This window comes from Sphaerodactylus townsendi, linkage group LG01 (assembly GCF_021028975.2).
Source record: "Sphaerodactylus townsendi isolate TG3544 linkage group LG01, MPM_Stown_v2.3, whole genome shotgun sequence".
NCBI classification, from domain to species: Eukaryota; Metazoa; Chordata; class Lepidosauria; order Squamata; family Sphaerodactylidae; genus Sphaerodactylus; species Sphaerodactylus townsendi.
Window position 1 is genome coordinate 103,213,665 of NC_059425.1, and position 17,833 is coordinate 103,231,497.

Consider the following 17,833-nt stretch of genomic DNA (forward strand, 5'->3'; position numbering starts at 1 on the left):
GAGTAGGGAATCAAACCTGGTTCTCCAATTAGAGTCCACCGCTTTTATTATATCCTGCCTTATTCCGACAGGGCTTAGGGCGAGTCACAACAGATTAAAACAATTCATTTAAAACATTTAACACAAAGGATCATACAAAAATTAAAACAACAATACTATACACGCCCAATATTGCATCTCAAAAGGGAGACTGCAACCAAGAAATCAGAAAGTGATTGAGACTTCGAAGTGCAGCCATGGTGGAACTAGAAAAGAACTCTAAGTATAAGGAAGTGTTGCTATAGACTAAGAACAAGTTAATTCATACTATGGTATTCTTCATTACTATGTTCGGATCTGAAAGTTGGACAATGAAGAAAACCGTCGAGAAGAAAATTAATTCCTTTGAAATGTGATGTTGGAAGAGAGTTTTACAGATAACTTGGATTACAATAAAGACAACAACAACAAGAATAAGAGTTTGGATTTATATCCCCCCTTTCTCTCCTGCAAGGAGATTCAAAGGGACTTACAATCTCCTTTCCCTCTCCCCCTCCCACAAGAAACACCCTGTGAGGTGGGTGGGGCTGAGAGAGCGCTGAAAACCTGTGACTAGCCCAAGGTCACCCAGCTGGCATGTGTTGGAGTGCACAAGCTAATCTGGTTCCCCAGATAAGCCTCCACAGCTTAAGTGGCAGAGTGGGGAATCAAACCTGGTTCTCCAGATTAGAGTGCACCTGCTCTTAACCACCACACCACGCTGGCTCTAGAGCAAAACACGAATGAATTCCCCCAAAAGCTAAAATGATTACTGAGGCTTGCATACTTTGGTCAGGTCATGAGAAGACAAGACTTAATGGAAAAAACAATAATGCTAGGAAAAGTTGAAAGCAGTAGGAAAAGAGAAAGACTGAACAAAAGATAGACTGATTCAATAAGAGAAGCCATAGTCCTCGTTTTGCAAGGCCTGAGCAATGCTGTCAATGATAAGATGTTCTGGAGGTCATTAATTTATAGAGTTGCTGTAAGTGCATATATTGATGGCACTAAACACACATACACAAATAATTTAAAAATGAGAATTCATCTAGTCAAAATTAATAATTCTAAATTGCATTTAAAGTGGTTTAAACATACTTCCCCATCAAAATCAGTAGGATTTTTTGGTTGAGTCACACTTATTATGTTCAAATATTTTTTGTAGTAAAGTTTCAGTTTACAACACTTCTTCCTGTGATACTGTAAGTGAATAATGGGCTTCATATATTTAGGGGGCCAAGATTGTAAAATAGAATGATTATTGTAAAACAATGAAGAAATGTACAAACCATATTGCAAAAGGTGCAGAAAGGCTACACTGGATGGTGACGGTCTCTTATGTCCCAAATCGTAAACAAGAATACTCTAACTACATTCTCCATTCTATCTGCTAAAAGTGCCTTATTGACTTTATGATGCAAGCCTTTTTTCCAGCAGATCTCATCAGCCTATTTCTAATTTAATACACAAATGGTATTATTAACTTAATAGCACTTCAGATATGACTAAGTATGTACTTAATGTAACTATCTGAGAGATTGCTGGCTGAGGTATTGTTTTTCTGTTTACCATAAGTACCTGCACTGAACAAAAGCCCATCAAAACATGTATACCAATTCAACAAGAGTAACTAACTACGGCAGCTTTTCTACTTAGTAGCATGAGGAGAGGCAGAAGGGGAATTAATGGAACTTTTTAATACACTGCACTTTTTCTCTAATTCAATTATAGCAACTATGAAGGTCAACTTACTTGATGTAGTAAGGAACTTTGTTATGTGAAACTGATCTCTGCCATGGTAGCTGGACGGAGGCTGTAGAAACAAAGAGAGAACATAATTACAAAACTGACAAAAAGTTTCACTTTAAAATCAGACTCAGCTATAAGTTGATGCATACAAAAAGTGAATCAAAAGCCAATCAGGCATAATCCAAAACTTAGACCTTCCATCAATATCAGTCTTGTCTATTTAATTTTGAGATGTTGTTCAGATATGTTCAGAAATATAGAGGATTTGACCAAAAAGACCATAAAAGATGTTGTGGCACAGGTGAAACAGAGCAAACCTGGTGTCTCGGGAAAGCATTCCAAGAAAGGAGTCTAGAGACAAAGACTTCTTGCTACCTTGAAGAGCAGTAAGAACAAGAACAAGTGGCAACATAATTATATGGCCTTGTGCAGATAGATATAATTTGTTGAGGTTTAGGGGCAATAGTGGTTCCAAAAGTTGCAAGAATGTGCAACTTCACAGAAGTTAAGATACGGTTCAAGGATTGGAGAATTGATTGGGGGCCAAAGTATATTAATATGTATGAGAAACTTGTAATTGTTACATTTAAAGAGACTTTATTTAGATAAAAAGAATGAGCTAATATTTTTATATATTCTGGTAAGAAGACATTTTAAATATAGATAGCCTTGTAGGATGTTTGAGGTTATGAGATAATGAGTTAGCCAAGAATATATGCCCTTATCAAGAGGAACAGTTAGCTATTGGAGATGATCTTAAAAACCTATAAATAGGGGAAATTGTATTGATGAAGAACTTCTTCTCAGAAGGGCTCCTTGCATATGACCTGCTTACTTTTGGGGTAAGATGCTTTTATGGACTCCTTTAATTATATAGGTAACACAGATAGAAGAAATAATGCTTTCTGAAGATAGTCTTTGTTAGGCATCCAATAGATATGTTTTAATAAAGAAAGCTTAAAATGGTATCAGAGATTATCTACTAGTATTTACTTGTGTACCAATCCAGAAAGATTCTATAGCAATACTGAGATATACCTCTGGCGGTGGTTCCGGTTCCGGTGCTCCAGGAACGGCAGCCTGAAAATCTGCTCCGATAAGGCTTGTCTATTTTCTTCTTACTAACTACCCATAACCTCCAATAATTTTCCACTCCTTCTGTGAAGAATAGCTTAAACCTCTGTGGGAGTTTTTCTCAGGCTCCAACTACACTATGGGTAGTAAAAAACGGACTAGAGAGCTGGAAGAAAACTCCCCCCCCCCCCCACTGCTAAACAACCAAAAATCCGGGACTTCTTCCAAATTCCTGTAGCAAACCGCTACACGGCTCTAACTGATAATGAGTCAGTGCCGGCAGACGAGAGCTCCCTTAGAAGTTTATCAGAAGGAACTGAAACAGAAATGCTTTCCAGCAAAACAGCAAATGTCCCGAATGTACAAATAAATACAGCTGAGAGTGCAGACAGTAACCTCACTGTATCTGAAGACCGACAAGAATTAATCAGCCTACTATCTCTCTTAGTGGGGACAGTCGAATATATATACAATGAGCTAAAGCTGCTAAATGGCAAAATGAATGCAGTAATGGATTCCAAAAACCAGGAACGCACAGAGGCTCAATCAACAGCACAAAGAGAGCTACAGCTCAGTGTCTCAAAGACCACTCCTGTCAAAGGCACAAGCTCCAATTTTCAGCAAAAAAGTAGAGAGATTAAGAACACTTGTAACCTAACACTCCTACCCAACAAAATCTGTTTAACCATTGGTAAACACAGAGGCATAGTCCCTGACTGGAGCGAACCCTCTTTGGCCAAGCACCACCTCAGTATACTATTAAAAGAAAGTTTACACCGTGGTCAACCTATCGCCAGTAGAAATGATGGACTATGAAAACCATCAACTAAGAGCCCTGCTAACCTTCAACTCATCTAGAATTCCTGCAAAGCTACTCCGCAGCAGAGCTCGGCTGGTAACCAAAGGCTTGATTTTATCTCGGGTTTTTAAAAATACCATCGTCCAACCCCTAATCTACAAGAGCTCAGACACCCAATTAAGACCCGAGAATGAAACCACCTTGGATTTTGTTAAGGTCCCAGACACCTATAAGATCCCAATGAAGCCCCCCAGCCCCAGGGTAAGGAAGGAAATGCAAGAAAATGTGATCTATACACAAAACTCTCACGGGATAGGGCTGGAACAGGAACATGAGCAGCAGCAGGAGCAAAATGGCACCCTCAACAGACGAGATCTGACATGCCTGAGCCCCTCAAGGAGCAGTATGATTACAGCAAAGACGTGCCATCTCCAAAGAGACCCGGCCAACGGTCCTGATCCTCTCCTCTTACTAGATACCCCATTACCAGCAGATAAAAACAAGAAACCTTCAAGCCCAGACTTTGATGGCCAAGATGCATGTGCAGCATCCTTCCTTGAGCTGGAAGTAGACAGATGGTCAAGCCGAGTTCTAAATAATGCCCAGGCCGGGAAAAAAGCAGGAAAATCGTGGGCACAAGAACTTGCCGAGCTCCAATATATACCCTCTCCTTCTACACAAGCAGCCCCAATGGAGTATCAACCATCAATGGCGAGGCCCTGCAAAAACCCTCCTGCCGATGGAAACGGGTGTATCTTCCATGACATCGGAGATAACCTACAGAAAATCACACCCCTCGACTGACTATCCAGAACACCAGAACCCCGGATTCTCCGTTGCCTCTCATGGAATATTGCTGGCTGGCAAAAGAATTCCAGGGACGAGGACCTCAAAGACTTTTTAACCACTTATGATATCATCTTTTTGCAAGAAACATGGTCCTCTGAAACAATTCTTTACAACGGCTTCAAATCATACGTGTTACCGGCAACGCGCTCCTCAAAAAAGGGCCGTTTGAAAGCTGTACTCTGCTGCCTTTACTCTAACCATCCTGACCTTAAGTGTACCTCTCTAACAACATGTCTGCCCCTGGCCCAAGCTGTTCTACTTACAGTGGCACAATCCAAACTAATAGTAGTTAATATCTACGTTCCGCCAAATGTTGATCATAAAACACTCCCAGCTCAATGGGAAAGAGTCTCATCCTATCTGGAGGAATTAGAGCCGGAACACCCAGAGCTGGATTTGCTTATAGTCGGAGACTTTAATGCCAGAACTGGCCAAACAGATCCCACTTCTCAGCTGCCTCTGACATTGTCGCCCAAAACAACACCCATTTTGCCGAGGGTATCTCAAGACCCCATAACAAACAAAAGCGGCCATGAACTCATTAATTTCTGCTCAGCAACAAATAAAATAATCCTCAATGGGAAATTTCAGCAGGATTACCCAGGCAGCTTCACGCATATCTCACGTAAAGGAAGGAGCGTGATTGACTACATGATCGCCTCACCCAATCTCCTTGATTCCATATCCTCCTTTCAGGTGATAAACAGAACGGAAAGTGACCATTTACCTCTGGAACTAATCATGACTTTTACCCCCCCAATGACAACTTATGCAAATCCTCAACCAAAGCCAATGCCTTCCATCCTGGCTCCTTGCACCAAATGGTCTTCTAGGTGCAAGCTCGCTCTGGATAATGCAGGGTTCGAACGATTACTGTCAGAGTCCCTCAAAAAAATGCCTGACACTCCCTCCTTAGAAGGATCTCTGTTGGTGTATGAATCCCTATCATCTTGGATAAAGGCCACTCTTCCCAACAAAGTGCCATACTCAGCTGCAGGGCAGAAGAAATCGAGGTGGTTTGATGAAGAGTGCTATCAAATGAAAGCACACCTCAGAGCCCTTCATCGCACTTTCCTAGAAAATGCGACTGCCAGATCGTATGACGAATACCAACAATTCAAAACCCAGTTCCAGAAAGCCCTGATTATAAAGAAGAGGCAATTGGTGCAAAAAAACTGGGCTGATCTGATTGCTACAATCAATGCCAAGAACACCAAACAATTTTGGAACCTCGTTTCCAAGGGCAGCTCTCGCAACTCTACCGCATACACCTCGGCCTCCTCTATCACCCCTTCAACATGGTGGGAGCACTACAATAAAATCTTCTCTGACCCAGATTCCAATCAACCCGATGTGGAGCCACTTGCTCTTGAAGACCTGCCCAGATGGCCTCGAGTGACTTCCACCGAGGTATTCTCGGGCCTTTATTAGAAAACTCAAACATGGAAAGGCCCCTGGTCCAGATGGCCTATTCCCTGAAATCTTTACCAACTATGCTGGAAACTGGGCTCCTATATTGGCTTAAACTTTTCTCATCAATTGATAATAGCGCCAATTACTCCCAAAGATTGGACCAAGGCCACTGTTGTTCCAATTTTTAAGAAAGGAAATTATGATACACCTTCCAATTACAGGCCAATCAGCCTCCTTTCTATCCCAGGGAAACTGTACGCAGATCACCTCCGCGAGAAACTTCTGGAATGGGCCATTCCTGTTCTTGGTCCTGAGCAAATCGGTTTCATCAAGGGCCACTCCACGTATGACCACTGTGCGGTACTGAGGCACCTCGCCGAGAAATATGGAAAAACCAAGAACTCTGGACTATATGCTGCGTTCCTCGACCTGAGGAGTGCCTTTGACTCAATCCCCAGGCAACTCCTCTGGAACAAACTAAGTGCTCTGGGGATAGAGAAGCGCTTACTTCTCCTCATCCAAAGAGCCCTACGGGGATGGGGCGGTATAATAAATCGAAATAAATAAATAAATAAATAAATAAATAAATACTGCCACCACTTGCAGCATACGTTACAATCCTACCGGCCCATGCACCCCCGAAATAATTTCTAATAAGGGTGTCAAGCAAGGCTGTGTCCTTGCCCCTCTACTCTTCAACCTGTTTCTACAGGACCTTCCAAATTCCCTTCCAACCGCTCGAGCTCACCCTCCCATCCTTGGCAACGCTCCCTTGACCACCCTTCTATATGCCGATGACACGGTATTACTCTCGCGTACCAAGATAGGCCTGAAGCGTCTACTCCACGCCTTCGCAGACTACTGCGAACGTAATCAACTTACAATAAACTATGAGAAGACTAAAATCGTGACATTCTCAAAAGCGTGGAAACCAGCAGCATGGTCTATCAGTGGGAACAGAATTGACCAAGTCAAAAGTTTCAACTACTTGGGAATCTGTTTCCAATATAACCTGAATTGGACCGAGCAGTACAAGCACATCTCCCTCTCCACCAATCAGTGCTGCAGCAATTGTATGTTCTTCTACCCTCTGGTAATAATGCGTCCCAGCAGCAGTGAGAGCCTTTGAAGGCAAACTGATCCCAAAACCTTGTATGGTGCTCCAATCTGGCTAAATCATAATCTAAAGCCTCTTGAGTCTATACAATCTAGCTTCTTTCGCAGAAACTACTTCTTGGAATTTCTCGAACAGCGTGTCATCTCTCTCTTTATGTTCGAATTAGGGTCTAAATCTCCTCAAACACGTATATGGCTCTCCTCGGCCGATACTGGTTCGCGCCTCCATTCGATCAGAACAGGACAGCCTAACAAAGTTTAATGCTGATTCCTACCTTCCACTTTTGGAGTCTTCTGATCAAGGAAAATTAATTCATAGGGCTTTGCTTTAGATCCTCTTTCATGAACATGGACGGCTTAAATAGTCAAACTTCTGTCGCTAAGGCTACTTGACATTGAAAATCAATTGCTTTCTACTCAATACATGAAGGGCATTTTACCGGTGGCCCTCTTCTTCCTTTTCAGTAAAGGCCAACAAGGTACTTTTACAATATATCTTCACCATATCTCCTAATGTGACTCTAATGCTAGCCCGACTAAATGCCCTACCTTCAGCAGTCCTGAGCGGCAGATTTCTCCAGATCCCATACCAACAAAGAACGTGTCCCTGCTCACAAAAGCCATCGAACAATCGAGCACATCCTCCTAGATTGCGAACTATATACTTCATCTAGAAGACAATATATAGACTCCATACACTGAGAACTATGCCAACTCACCAGACAAGGTTAAATCCTTCTTTCTTGCTTTGTGATCAGACTCCCTCAGAGATCCTAGACGCTGCCACCTCTGGCTGGCACAGCAGATTCGTCACAGATTTTAGTTTATTTATTTATTTATTTATTGTTTTAACCGCTGGAAATGTTCGAACCTACTTATTTTAACTTGATTCTCCTCAACCTCCCTGTTGTATTTTAAACTTATGCCAATAAAAAGGTTGATGATGATTATGATATACCTCTGGCTAGGAGCTACTTGATGTGGTAAAGGATCCATAACATCCACAGGGATAATCAGGGCTGAAAACTCTCAAATGAGCAGGCAGTTGTATAATTAATAATTTAGTTTTTTAATGAAAATAATAAAGGTAATAAACTAAAATTATGTATATTCAATCAAGCATACATGCACAAAACATACAAGAGCTAACTAGAAGAAAAGACAGGAAATGGGATAGAGATTCAGGGATGGGTGATAGTGTCCAATGTTGCAGAGGAGGGGGCTAACAAAAGCAGCAGCTGAGAAAGGAGCTCACACAAACATGGCAGTGTGCTCAGGGATTCAAGATACATGCACACACTATGAAAGGCCATAGGAGTAATATTTATTGTCAGAAATCAGTCCTGAGGCAGTGGGAGGTAAGCTGGCAGAAAGGCTTGAGACAAAGAATTGATCGCTCGGCAACAGGTGGAAGCCGGCATATTCTGAAAACCTCGTTCCCCGAGCGAGGTTTGAATACATCATTTGGGGAGGGGAGAGTGGCGCCTGCATCGCTGGGCAGCCTGCTCATGCAAAGCGTCCCTCCCTGTCCCCCCATGCAGAAAGGGCCTTTGAAAACTCCTGGAGAAAGCAGAAGTCCCAGTGGACTAGAGGAGGGATAATGTTATCTCCATCTTCAAAAAAGGGGGGAAGGAGGACCTTAACGCCCAGTCAGTCAGACATAAATACCAGGGAAGATTCTGGAGCAGATCCTTAGATAGACAGTCTGCCAGAACTTAGAAGGGAATACTGTGATCACAAAAAGTCAGCATGGGTTTCTGAAAAGCAAGTCAGGTCAGACTAATCTCTTTTTTTTTTTTTGATAGAGCGACAAGCTTGGTAAATGAAGGGAATGTGGATGTAGCATACCTTGGTTTTAGTAAAGCTTTTGACAAGGTACCCCATAATATCCTTGCAAATAAGCTAGTGAAATGTGAACTAGACAATGCTACTATTAGATGGATGCTCATCGATGGCTCATCTTCATCTTGGAGAGAAGTGGCTAGGGGGGTACCACAGGGTTTTGCCTTGGGCCCAGTGCTATTCAATATTTTTATCAACGACTTGGACAATGGAATAGAGGAAATGCTAATCAAATTTGCAGATGACACCAAATTAGGAGGGGACAGAGGATAGAGTCAGAATTCAAAATGACCTGGACACATTAGAGAGCTGGACCAAAACAAACAAAATGAATTTCAACAGAGATAAATGTAAGATATGACACTTAGGCAGAAAAAATGAAATGCACAGATATAGGATGAGTGACACCTGGCTTGACAATACTACATGCGAAAGAGATCTGGGAGTTTTAGTAGACCACAAACTGAACATGAATCAGCAGTGTGATGCGGAAGCCAAGAAAGCCAATGCAATTCTGGGCTATATCAATAGGAGTATAGTGTCTAGATCAAGGCGTGTAATTGTACCTCTCTATTCTGCATTGGTTAGACCTCACCTGGAATACTGTGTACAGTTCTGGGCACTGCAATTCAAGAAGGATATTGACAAGCTGGAACGGGTCCACAGGAGGTCAACCAAAATGGTAAAAGGTCTGAAATCCATGCCCTACGTGGAGAGACTTAGGGAGCTGGGTATGTTTAGTTTGGTGAAGAGAAGGTTAAGAGGTGACATGATAGCCATATTTATATATTTGAAAGTATGTCATGTTGGTGAGGGAGCAAGCTTGTTTTCTGCTGCTACAGAGACTAGGGCCAGGAGTAATGGGTTCAAGGTGAAGGAAAAGAGATTCCATCTAAACATCAGGAAAAACTTCCTGACAGGTTGGCTGTTTCACAGTGGAATTCACTACCTTGGAGTGTGGTGGAATCTCCTTCTTTGGAGGTTTTTAGAGAGAGGCTGGATGGCCATCTAAAAGGAGTGCTTTGATTGTGTGTTCCTGCATTACAGGGGGTTGGCCTTGATGGCCCTTGGGGTCTCTTCCAATTCGATGATTCTAAGGTTCTAAATTCTCTCAAAAGCGGATTCATGAAAACCTTGATCAAACCAAGGTTCTCAAAAATATCACCGGTTACAGCAAACCACCTTCCCAAGCTGAAGGAAATCAGCAATTGGCAGACGACCTGAATGTGTTCTACTGTAGGTTTGAAAACAATCTACAGTCACCTTTCTCCACAACCTCTATCTCAGACGCACACCAACAATAGCCAAACTTCCTACAACTGAACCCATTTCATTGGGTTTACAACCCCTGGTGATCTCAGAAAAGGAAGTGCAAGATCTATTTCACAGACAGAAGCCTGGAAAAGCACCAGGCCCAGACAAGATAACACCTTCTTGCTTAAAAGTCTGTGCTGTCCAATTGGCCCCCATTTTCACCCAAATCTTCAACAAATCACTAGAGATGTGCTATGTTCCTTCCTGCTTCAAACACTCCACTATCGTCCCAGTGCCGAAGAAGCCTTCCATCAAGGAACTGAACTTAATTACAGACCAGTTGCTCTTAACATCTGTAGTTATGAAAACTTTTGAAAGGCTAGTGATGTACCATTTGAAAACCATCACGATCCACTGTTGGACCCCTTGCAATTTGCATACCGGCAAACAGATCGACAGATCGATGCTGTTAATATGGCTTTGCACTATATCCTACAGCATCTTGAATCGCCAAAGACCTATGCAAGGGTCCTCTTTGTTGACTTTAGTTCAGCATTCAATACTATCAGACCGACATTCTTCTAACCAAACTAAATCAGCTTAGCAGTACCTGAGCATATTTGTAAGTGGATCACAAGCTTCCTAACAGATAGGAAACAGCAGGTGAAGCTATGGGAAAATTACATCAGACACCTGTAAAATGAGCACAGGGCCCCCCAAGGCTGTGTACTTTTCACCACTTCTCTTCTCTCTGTATACCAATGACTGCATCTCAAACGATCCATCTGTTAAAATACTGAAATTTGCAGATGATACAACAGTGATTGGTCTCTATTCGAGACAACGATGAAACCGCATACAGACGGGAGGTTGAACAACTAGCCTCGTGGTGCCACTGGAACAATCTAGAACTGAACACACTTTTAAAACCGTAGGAAATGGTGGTAGATTTCAGGAGAAACCCTCCCATCCTACCTCCTCTCACAATACTAGACAACACAGTATCAATAGTAGAGACCTTTAAATTTCTAGGCTCCATCATATCTCATGACCTAAAATGGTCACCTAATATCAAAAATGTCATCAAAAGAGCACAACAAAGAATGTTCTTTCTGCGCCAACTCAGGAAGCTCAAACTGCCCAAGGAGCTGCTGATACAGTTCTACAGAGGAATCATTGAGTCTGTCATCTGCACCTCTATAACTGTGTGGTTTGGTTCTGCAACCCAACAAGATCGACAGAGACTTCAGAGAATAATCAGAACTGCAGAAAAAACAATTGCTGCTAACCTGCCTTCCATTGAGGACCTGTATACTGCACGGGTCAAAAAAAGGGCTGTGAAAATAAACTGGACATAAACTGTTTCAACTCTTACCCTCTAAACGTCGCTACAGAGCACTGCACACCAAGACAACTAGACATAAGAACAGTTTTTCCCCGAATGCCATCACTCTGTTAAACAAATAATTCCCTCGATAATGTTAAACTATTTATTATATACTTATTATATAATTACTGCACTACTTTTTTCATCATTCCTATTACCCATCTCCTCCCACTTATGACTGTATGACTATAGCCTGTGCTGACATTTTATTTTATTTTATTTTATTTTATGATTTTACATTTTATGTTTTTATTACTATTGATTGTTTCCTGATTGCTTACTAGACCTATATGACAATCATTAAGTGCTGTACCTTATGATTCTTGACAAATGTATTTTTCTTTTATGTACACTGAGAGCATATGCACCGGAGACAAATTCCTTGTGTGTCCAATCACACTTGGCCAATAAAGATTCTATTCTATTCAAGGATGAACTCAGTGGACTGCATGGGAAACAGTAAGACAACCCAGTACAAAGTACAATGTAGTTTTAGAAATTGCTGGTCAGATTACTCAGTGCCAAATGCGATATGATCGCTAGAAACAAGGAACAAGAGCAAGAATTTCTATTCTTCAGCAAAGGCTGATGGGAACCAAGGATGTTAAAAATAAAACGTATAGATGGTACGGTCAGCTCTGTCAATCCAGCTCCAAAAATCAAAACATGATAAAAAAACAAATAAAAATATGCAATCCAAAATTTAAAAATCAGTATCATCAGAATAGAATATGCTTGATAGATGTAATCATTATGAACTAACATAGGAGGAGTTTGGTTTTATATCCCCCCTTTCTCTCCTGTAAGGAAACTCAAAGTGGTTTACAAACTCCTTTCCCTTCCCCCACCCCTCACAACAAACACCCTGTGAGGTAGGTGGGGCTGAGAGAACTCAGAAGAACTGTGACTAGCCCAAGGTCACCCAGCTGGCATGTGTTGGAACATACAGACTAATCTGAATTCCCCAGATAAGCCACAGCTCAAGCAGCAGAGCAGGGAATCAAACCCGGTTCCTCCAGATTAGAGGACACCTGCTCTTAACCACTATGCCACTGCTGCTCCACTGCTGGTAAGAAAAATATACCTCGCTCAAGTAAACAGGATAGATAACACTTGATCCTTTTAAGTACCTCTGCTATCTGCAAATGAGTCCTCCCTCAACTTGTTTTTCAAAGTCATATTATAAACAATATCTAGCACTTACTGGAAAGAAAATTTTGAGATGAAGGGCCACAGTCCCAATGTGCTTCCTGCAGTTGTTTAAGGCGATCGTCTACAGAAACCTGTATTTACAAACATAAAAGCAAACATATTAAGATTTCTGCTGATTATGAAAAGCCCAAATCCTGATGGACAGCTTTACAATCTTATAACCACCTTTTGCAAATGGCTTTTAGGTATATCAGAGATTATTTTCTCTGTCCAGAGTATAACTGATCTCCAGTTCCAAACATTTAAATATCAGCAAATAATGCTCCCTCTGCAACTAATGCAAATCAATAGCAAAAAAGTGTTTTGAAGTGACTAACAATGAAATTTCTGCTTCCCCTTGTCCAAATGTCTGGAGTCAGCAGGCCTCATTTTGATTTTATTGATCTCACGGATGTCTTGACAAGGAACCACTTTGGAGCATGCTGTTCGCTGGTTGTCAAGATGAGCAGGCATCCTCCTGGTTTACTAATTAAACTTCACTGCATATCCAGCAGGAGTCTAACTGCTCAGTCAAATCTCCATAAGGCATAAAAAGCATTCAAACTTGTCACCCCCAAATTACATTGCAAGAAACACAGACAAGAAGTCGTTGAAATGTTAATAATTTTGCCAGGCAGGACACACTGTTTCTCAGCAGATTACTTTTCAACTTTGCAGTTTGCAGAGGTCAAAATATAACGGAATATTTTCCCCTACTTTCAAACATTTCACATTCCTAAATTTTTTCTTCTGAAGTCACCTTCAATATGGAAAGGTGAGGTATAAATACTTCTAATAAAAATAGAAATTAAAAAACAGGTTTTGATTCAGGAATGGAAATTTAAAAATCTAAAATGAGATAAAACTATGGGCTAGAATGGGATGTTAACAGACTTTTTTTTTCAATACAAAATTTCCAGTGAAAGTGGACTGAAAACCCCACCCGCAATACAATGTGGTCAACCACACCTTTGCATAGCAAGTTCCACACTTACTGATTGGTTCCCCACCCTGGGACATGGTAATATATACCCTACTAAACATTCCCTTCTCACTGCAGGCGAAACATTAGGAACAAGATCTACCAGACCATGGCCACACAGCCTGGAAAACCCACAACAACCAGTTAAATCCAGCTATGAAAGCATTTGACAATACATCAAAGCTGTAACTATTTATGCAGTAAATAGAAATCACTTTTTTCCACAGATATTTGACTACACAGATGAGGCACAGATGGAGATGAATGACAAAGATTTCTTTAACAGAAAATAAACTATTTAATAAGGTAAACATTTTGTGTGGTAGCTTAAATATATAATGCAAAACGGGCTTTCAACTACCGCCATAGGTCTCTAATGAGAGTTACTATTTTGTTGCTGATGGGAGATAAACCTTTTATTACCTTAGTTTGCAAAGTTTAACTAGAACCCATTTCTATAATAGAAAGGATCCTCTCTAGGTATAATGCTGCTCTTTTAACACAGATAGCTCTTGTCCACATAACTAGTTCACATAGGAATGAACATTGGATCCTTAACAATATGCTTTTTCGTTTCTCTAAAACAAGCTTTCCTCCCTAAGCGAACCCCCAACCCTAACCAAAAACCAAATAAAACCTGACTAACATGACACTCTTATCCAGAGTCACCAAAATTCCTATTGGAGGAAAAACCTTTTCCCCTCTTATCTTAGGCCCCTTCCGCACACGCAAAATAATGCGTTTTCAAACCACTTTCACAACTGTTTGTAAGTGGATTTTGCCATTCTGCACAGCTTCAAAGAGCACTGAAAGCAGTTTGAAAGTGCCTTATTCTGCATGTGCGGAATGAGCCTTTGGCTGTCTGGCTTACCTCATCCCATCCAGAGGCATATTATGAGCTCCGATTGGCTGATGATTACTTGGATTTATATGAAGCCAAAATCACAAGGATTGGTTCAGAGCCCTGAAGGACATGGGAATGTTGGGAATGATTGTCACAGCTTCTGCCCCAATCAGAACCCTACCTAGTACATTAAAGGCTAGTGTGTTTGACATTGGCCGTTTCTGCACGGCCGCCATGCGCCCCCACGCCGCCAAGAGTTCTGCCGGCGAAGAAAGTTCGTTCGGGACGCAAGCGCAGCGAGCAGCCAAGCAGAGGCCCCCCCGCAGGAGTCGCTTGTTCCGCTTTCATTATCGATATTGTTGCTTGTTGGAAGCCCTTCACGCTGCCCTCCGACCCCTGGAGGTCGGAGGACAGTGTGGGCGGGCCTTCCACGCCAGCAGGCTTAATGCACGGAGACATCGTGAGGGCGGAGAAGTGGAGATTAGCTGCTCTTCGGTATGCCGGTTTGCACCAAGGCCGTTGAAGACGCTTCCCAACAACACCCTAAAGGGTTGTTGTTTAGGGCCTGACGCCCTGGGAGTTTAATGGTCGGCGCTGCTGCGCTGCAGCAGCACCGCTTCAGGGACCGGCGCCTGGGCGTTTACCGGGCCTGTAATATCGCTTTTGGGCCGTGCGGAAACGGCCTTAGATTTGGAAGGTATGAATTCAAATCTATCTCTGCCATAAAACTTGAGTGAGTCACTTCCAATTTAACCTACTGTACAAGGTTGTTAGAGGATAGACTGAGGCAGATACCACTTAGGCTCATTCCGCACAGCATTGTATAAAGGGAAAAATGAGTTCATTTATAACATTGTGTGGAATTGTTATAAATGAACTAATTTTCCCTTTATATAAACAGAAAACCAATTTATTTATAACGATTGCAACGCGTTATAAATCTGCTGTGCATAAAATCACCTTTGATTATTAGTGGACTTCAAATTCTCTGGCTTTTGCAAACTTTTTTCCTTACTTCCTAGTTCTAGAAAATGCATCCCACATTAGATAAACATGCATTTAAAACAGCCTCAGCAAGACTACATAACTTACAAGTAAAAACAAAAGAATTGACAGTACACAGAAAACATATATGCTGACTTAAAAATGAAGAACCCATAGATGGCATATATGATCTCTTTTAACTTTAACAACTGTGTATAACCACATTTTATACTCTATGCCAATAAAGGTGATTGTGACTTAAAAATGATGTTAATAACTTTGATTTATGGAAACTATTTTTAAATATACAGATACAAATATTGCTATCACATTGATGCTAAATATGTACATGTGTCTTTGGAGATTAATTCTGTCTTCTGTGTGAACTGAACTGCAGAAGACAGCAAAAAATGCAGATTATCAATCAAAAGAGAAAAAGAAAATAACTCAATCGCAGGAATAATGAAAATAGCAGAAATAATAGTAGATAATACACTGTCTACATACACCAAGCTCCTAATTTACTGAAGACAAAAAAAGAATACCTGCAAAAGTTTCCAACGCATATTGAGGTCATCTAGTTGTCGTGATATCTTTAATGATGGATGAAGATCAAGTGGAGAGAGTTGACTGGATAAATCATTTACTGCTTTAACTTTCATGTGGATTGGTGCAGTTTCATCCCTAAAAGCCTACAAGACCAAACATATACATAGATTTAATGAAGCTACTTAAACAGCAAACTGTTCACACAGAACACATAAGCCTACTCATTTATTTTCTCTGTATGATGGTTCTCATCCACTGACCACCCTCTGATGCTTTATGTGCTACAATAAACACCCCAAATGAAGTGAATTTGTTAGTGGGGGGTGGGGGGGGGGGAGGGGAGGAGAATGTCTGAAATTCCCAGTGTTTACCAGAAAACAGTAAGAAAACTAGAAGCGCAGCCATGACTTATCCAGAGCTGCAGTTTGTAGTATGGGAGGTGATGAGGCAGGGGAAGACAGCATGGTTGGCTGTTGTCACATACTCCCCTTGAGCTGGTCAATGGGAGTGGACCATCATTCCCTCAGCCTGCCACATCAGGGTGGGGCAAGGGCACAGGAAGCAAGGCCAGAGGCTGCGGCGCTATGTAAGGTGAGCCTATACACTGCTCCAGCATAGCATTCCTTTAAAGAATCACAAGCTTGCCGACCCTCCCTCCCTGTTTTTATCCTTTTGGATATGTGCTTATACTGTGTTCTTTGATTTTGCTTTGTTTTCTTTCACACTTCGCAGGTTGGGCATTGGGAAAAATCCTTTTGGGAGACTGTGCCTGTGTGCTGACCTCCCATTATCGGGGTCCCCATTTGGAGCTTTGGGGTGTGGTGGGTCATTAAGACACATGCTTACATGGGGGCAGCAGGGTGACCTACAACTCCAGGTGGCAAGGGGACCATGTAGAGGCCAGCACACGCTTGGTTCCCAGTTACTTGCCATTCCATGGTTTTCCCCAGTAGACAGTCTCGGGGAAAGTTTGAATCAGGCAGCAGTTGGATCGCCTGATGCCAAGATCCAGGATCCGCTCTCATACTGCACCTCTGCTCCCTTGTCTACATTCAATAAATAAGTTGTGGCCAATTTTCTACCAAATAAGAGTGATGTTTGTGTCTTTTTCTTTTTTGATGCCTCGCCACATTCCCTCCTTGGACTGTAAAGCTAATTAGGCAAAGGAATTTAAAAGTTCCTGAATCTCAGTAATAAGTGTTAGAGTACATTGCATCTCAACATATATTCAAAGCTCTTCCTAGCATGCCTTGGTTTATTCCTAATGAAAACTAGACATGCACAAGAAAAGCATTTTTTCATTTTGTTTCATTTCACTGTAACAATTCAATTTATTATTAACATTCATTAGGTGATGAGTAATAAGCCTGTAGCTCTATATAGTCCAGTGCTAAAATATCCAGTGATTTTAGATCAATGTTCTCATTCTCTGTCTGAGGGCTTTCCACAATTCCCAGGTTTGGAGTAGAGCAAAACAGGAAAGCATAACCTTGGATGGTGCAAGATATTGTAAATTTAATCAAATACTTCTAACAGGAGTAAAATTATTTTGTTTAATAGTCACAAGACACCAGCCTTTGAAAGATTAATACAGCACGAATTAAATGGTTATTTTCCACCAGCAAGAAATTTCTGCAGCTGTTCCTGTTGGTTCTCAGTATCTGCAAACAGATCTAGGCATTCAGGAAATCAATGGTTTGTTCTACATGGCCTCCCTCTAATCACGTGTGCATTCCTGAATTCAAGTGCTATCCCTATGCTGCTTTGTCATTCTCCAATGAC

The 17,833-nt window shown here is 41.5% G+C and overlaps 1 protein-coding gene across 7 annotated transcripts in view; it reads right to left on the reverse strand.

Moving 5' to 3' along the window:
- UTRN (utrophin) overlaps positions 1 to 17,833 on the reverse strand; it is a 438,418-nt gene that overhangs the window by 89,358 nt on the left and 331,227 nt on the right. For all 7 annotated transcript variants that reach the window (XM_048489265.1, XM_048489284.1, XM_048489276.1 and 4 more), the window contains 3 exons: positions 16,048 to 16,194; positions 12,706 to 12,784; positions 1,771 to 1,831 (listed from right to left, as the gene is read on the reverse strand). In XM_048489265.1, coding sequence (XP_048345222.1) covers positions 1,771 to 1,831; positions 12,706 to 12,784; positions 16,048 to 16,194 — 287 coding nt within the window. The remainder of the gene's footprint in view (positions 1 to 1,770; positions 1,832 to 12,705; positions 12,785 to 16,047; positions 16,195 to 17,833) is intronic.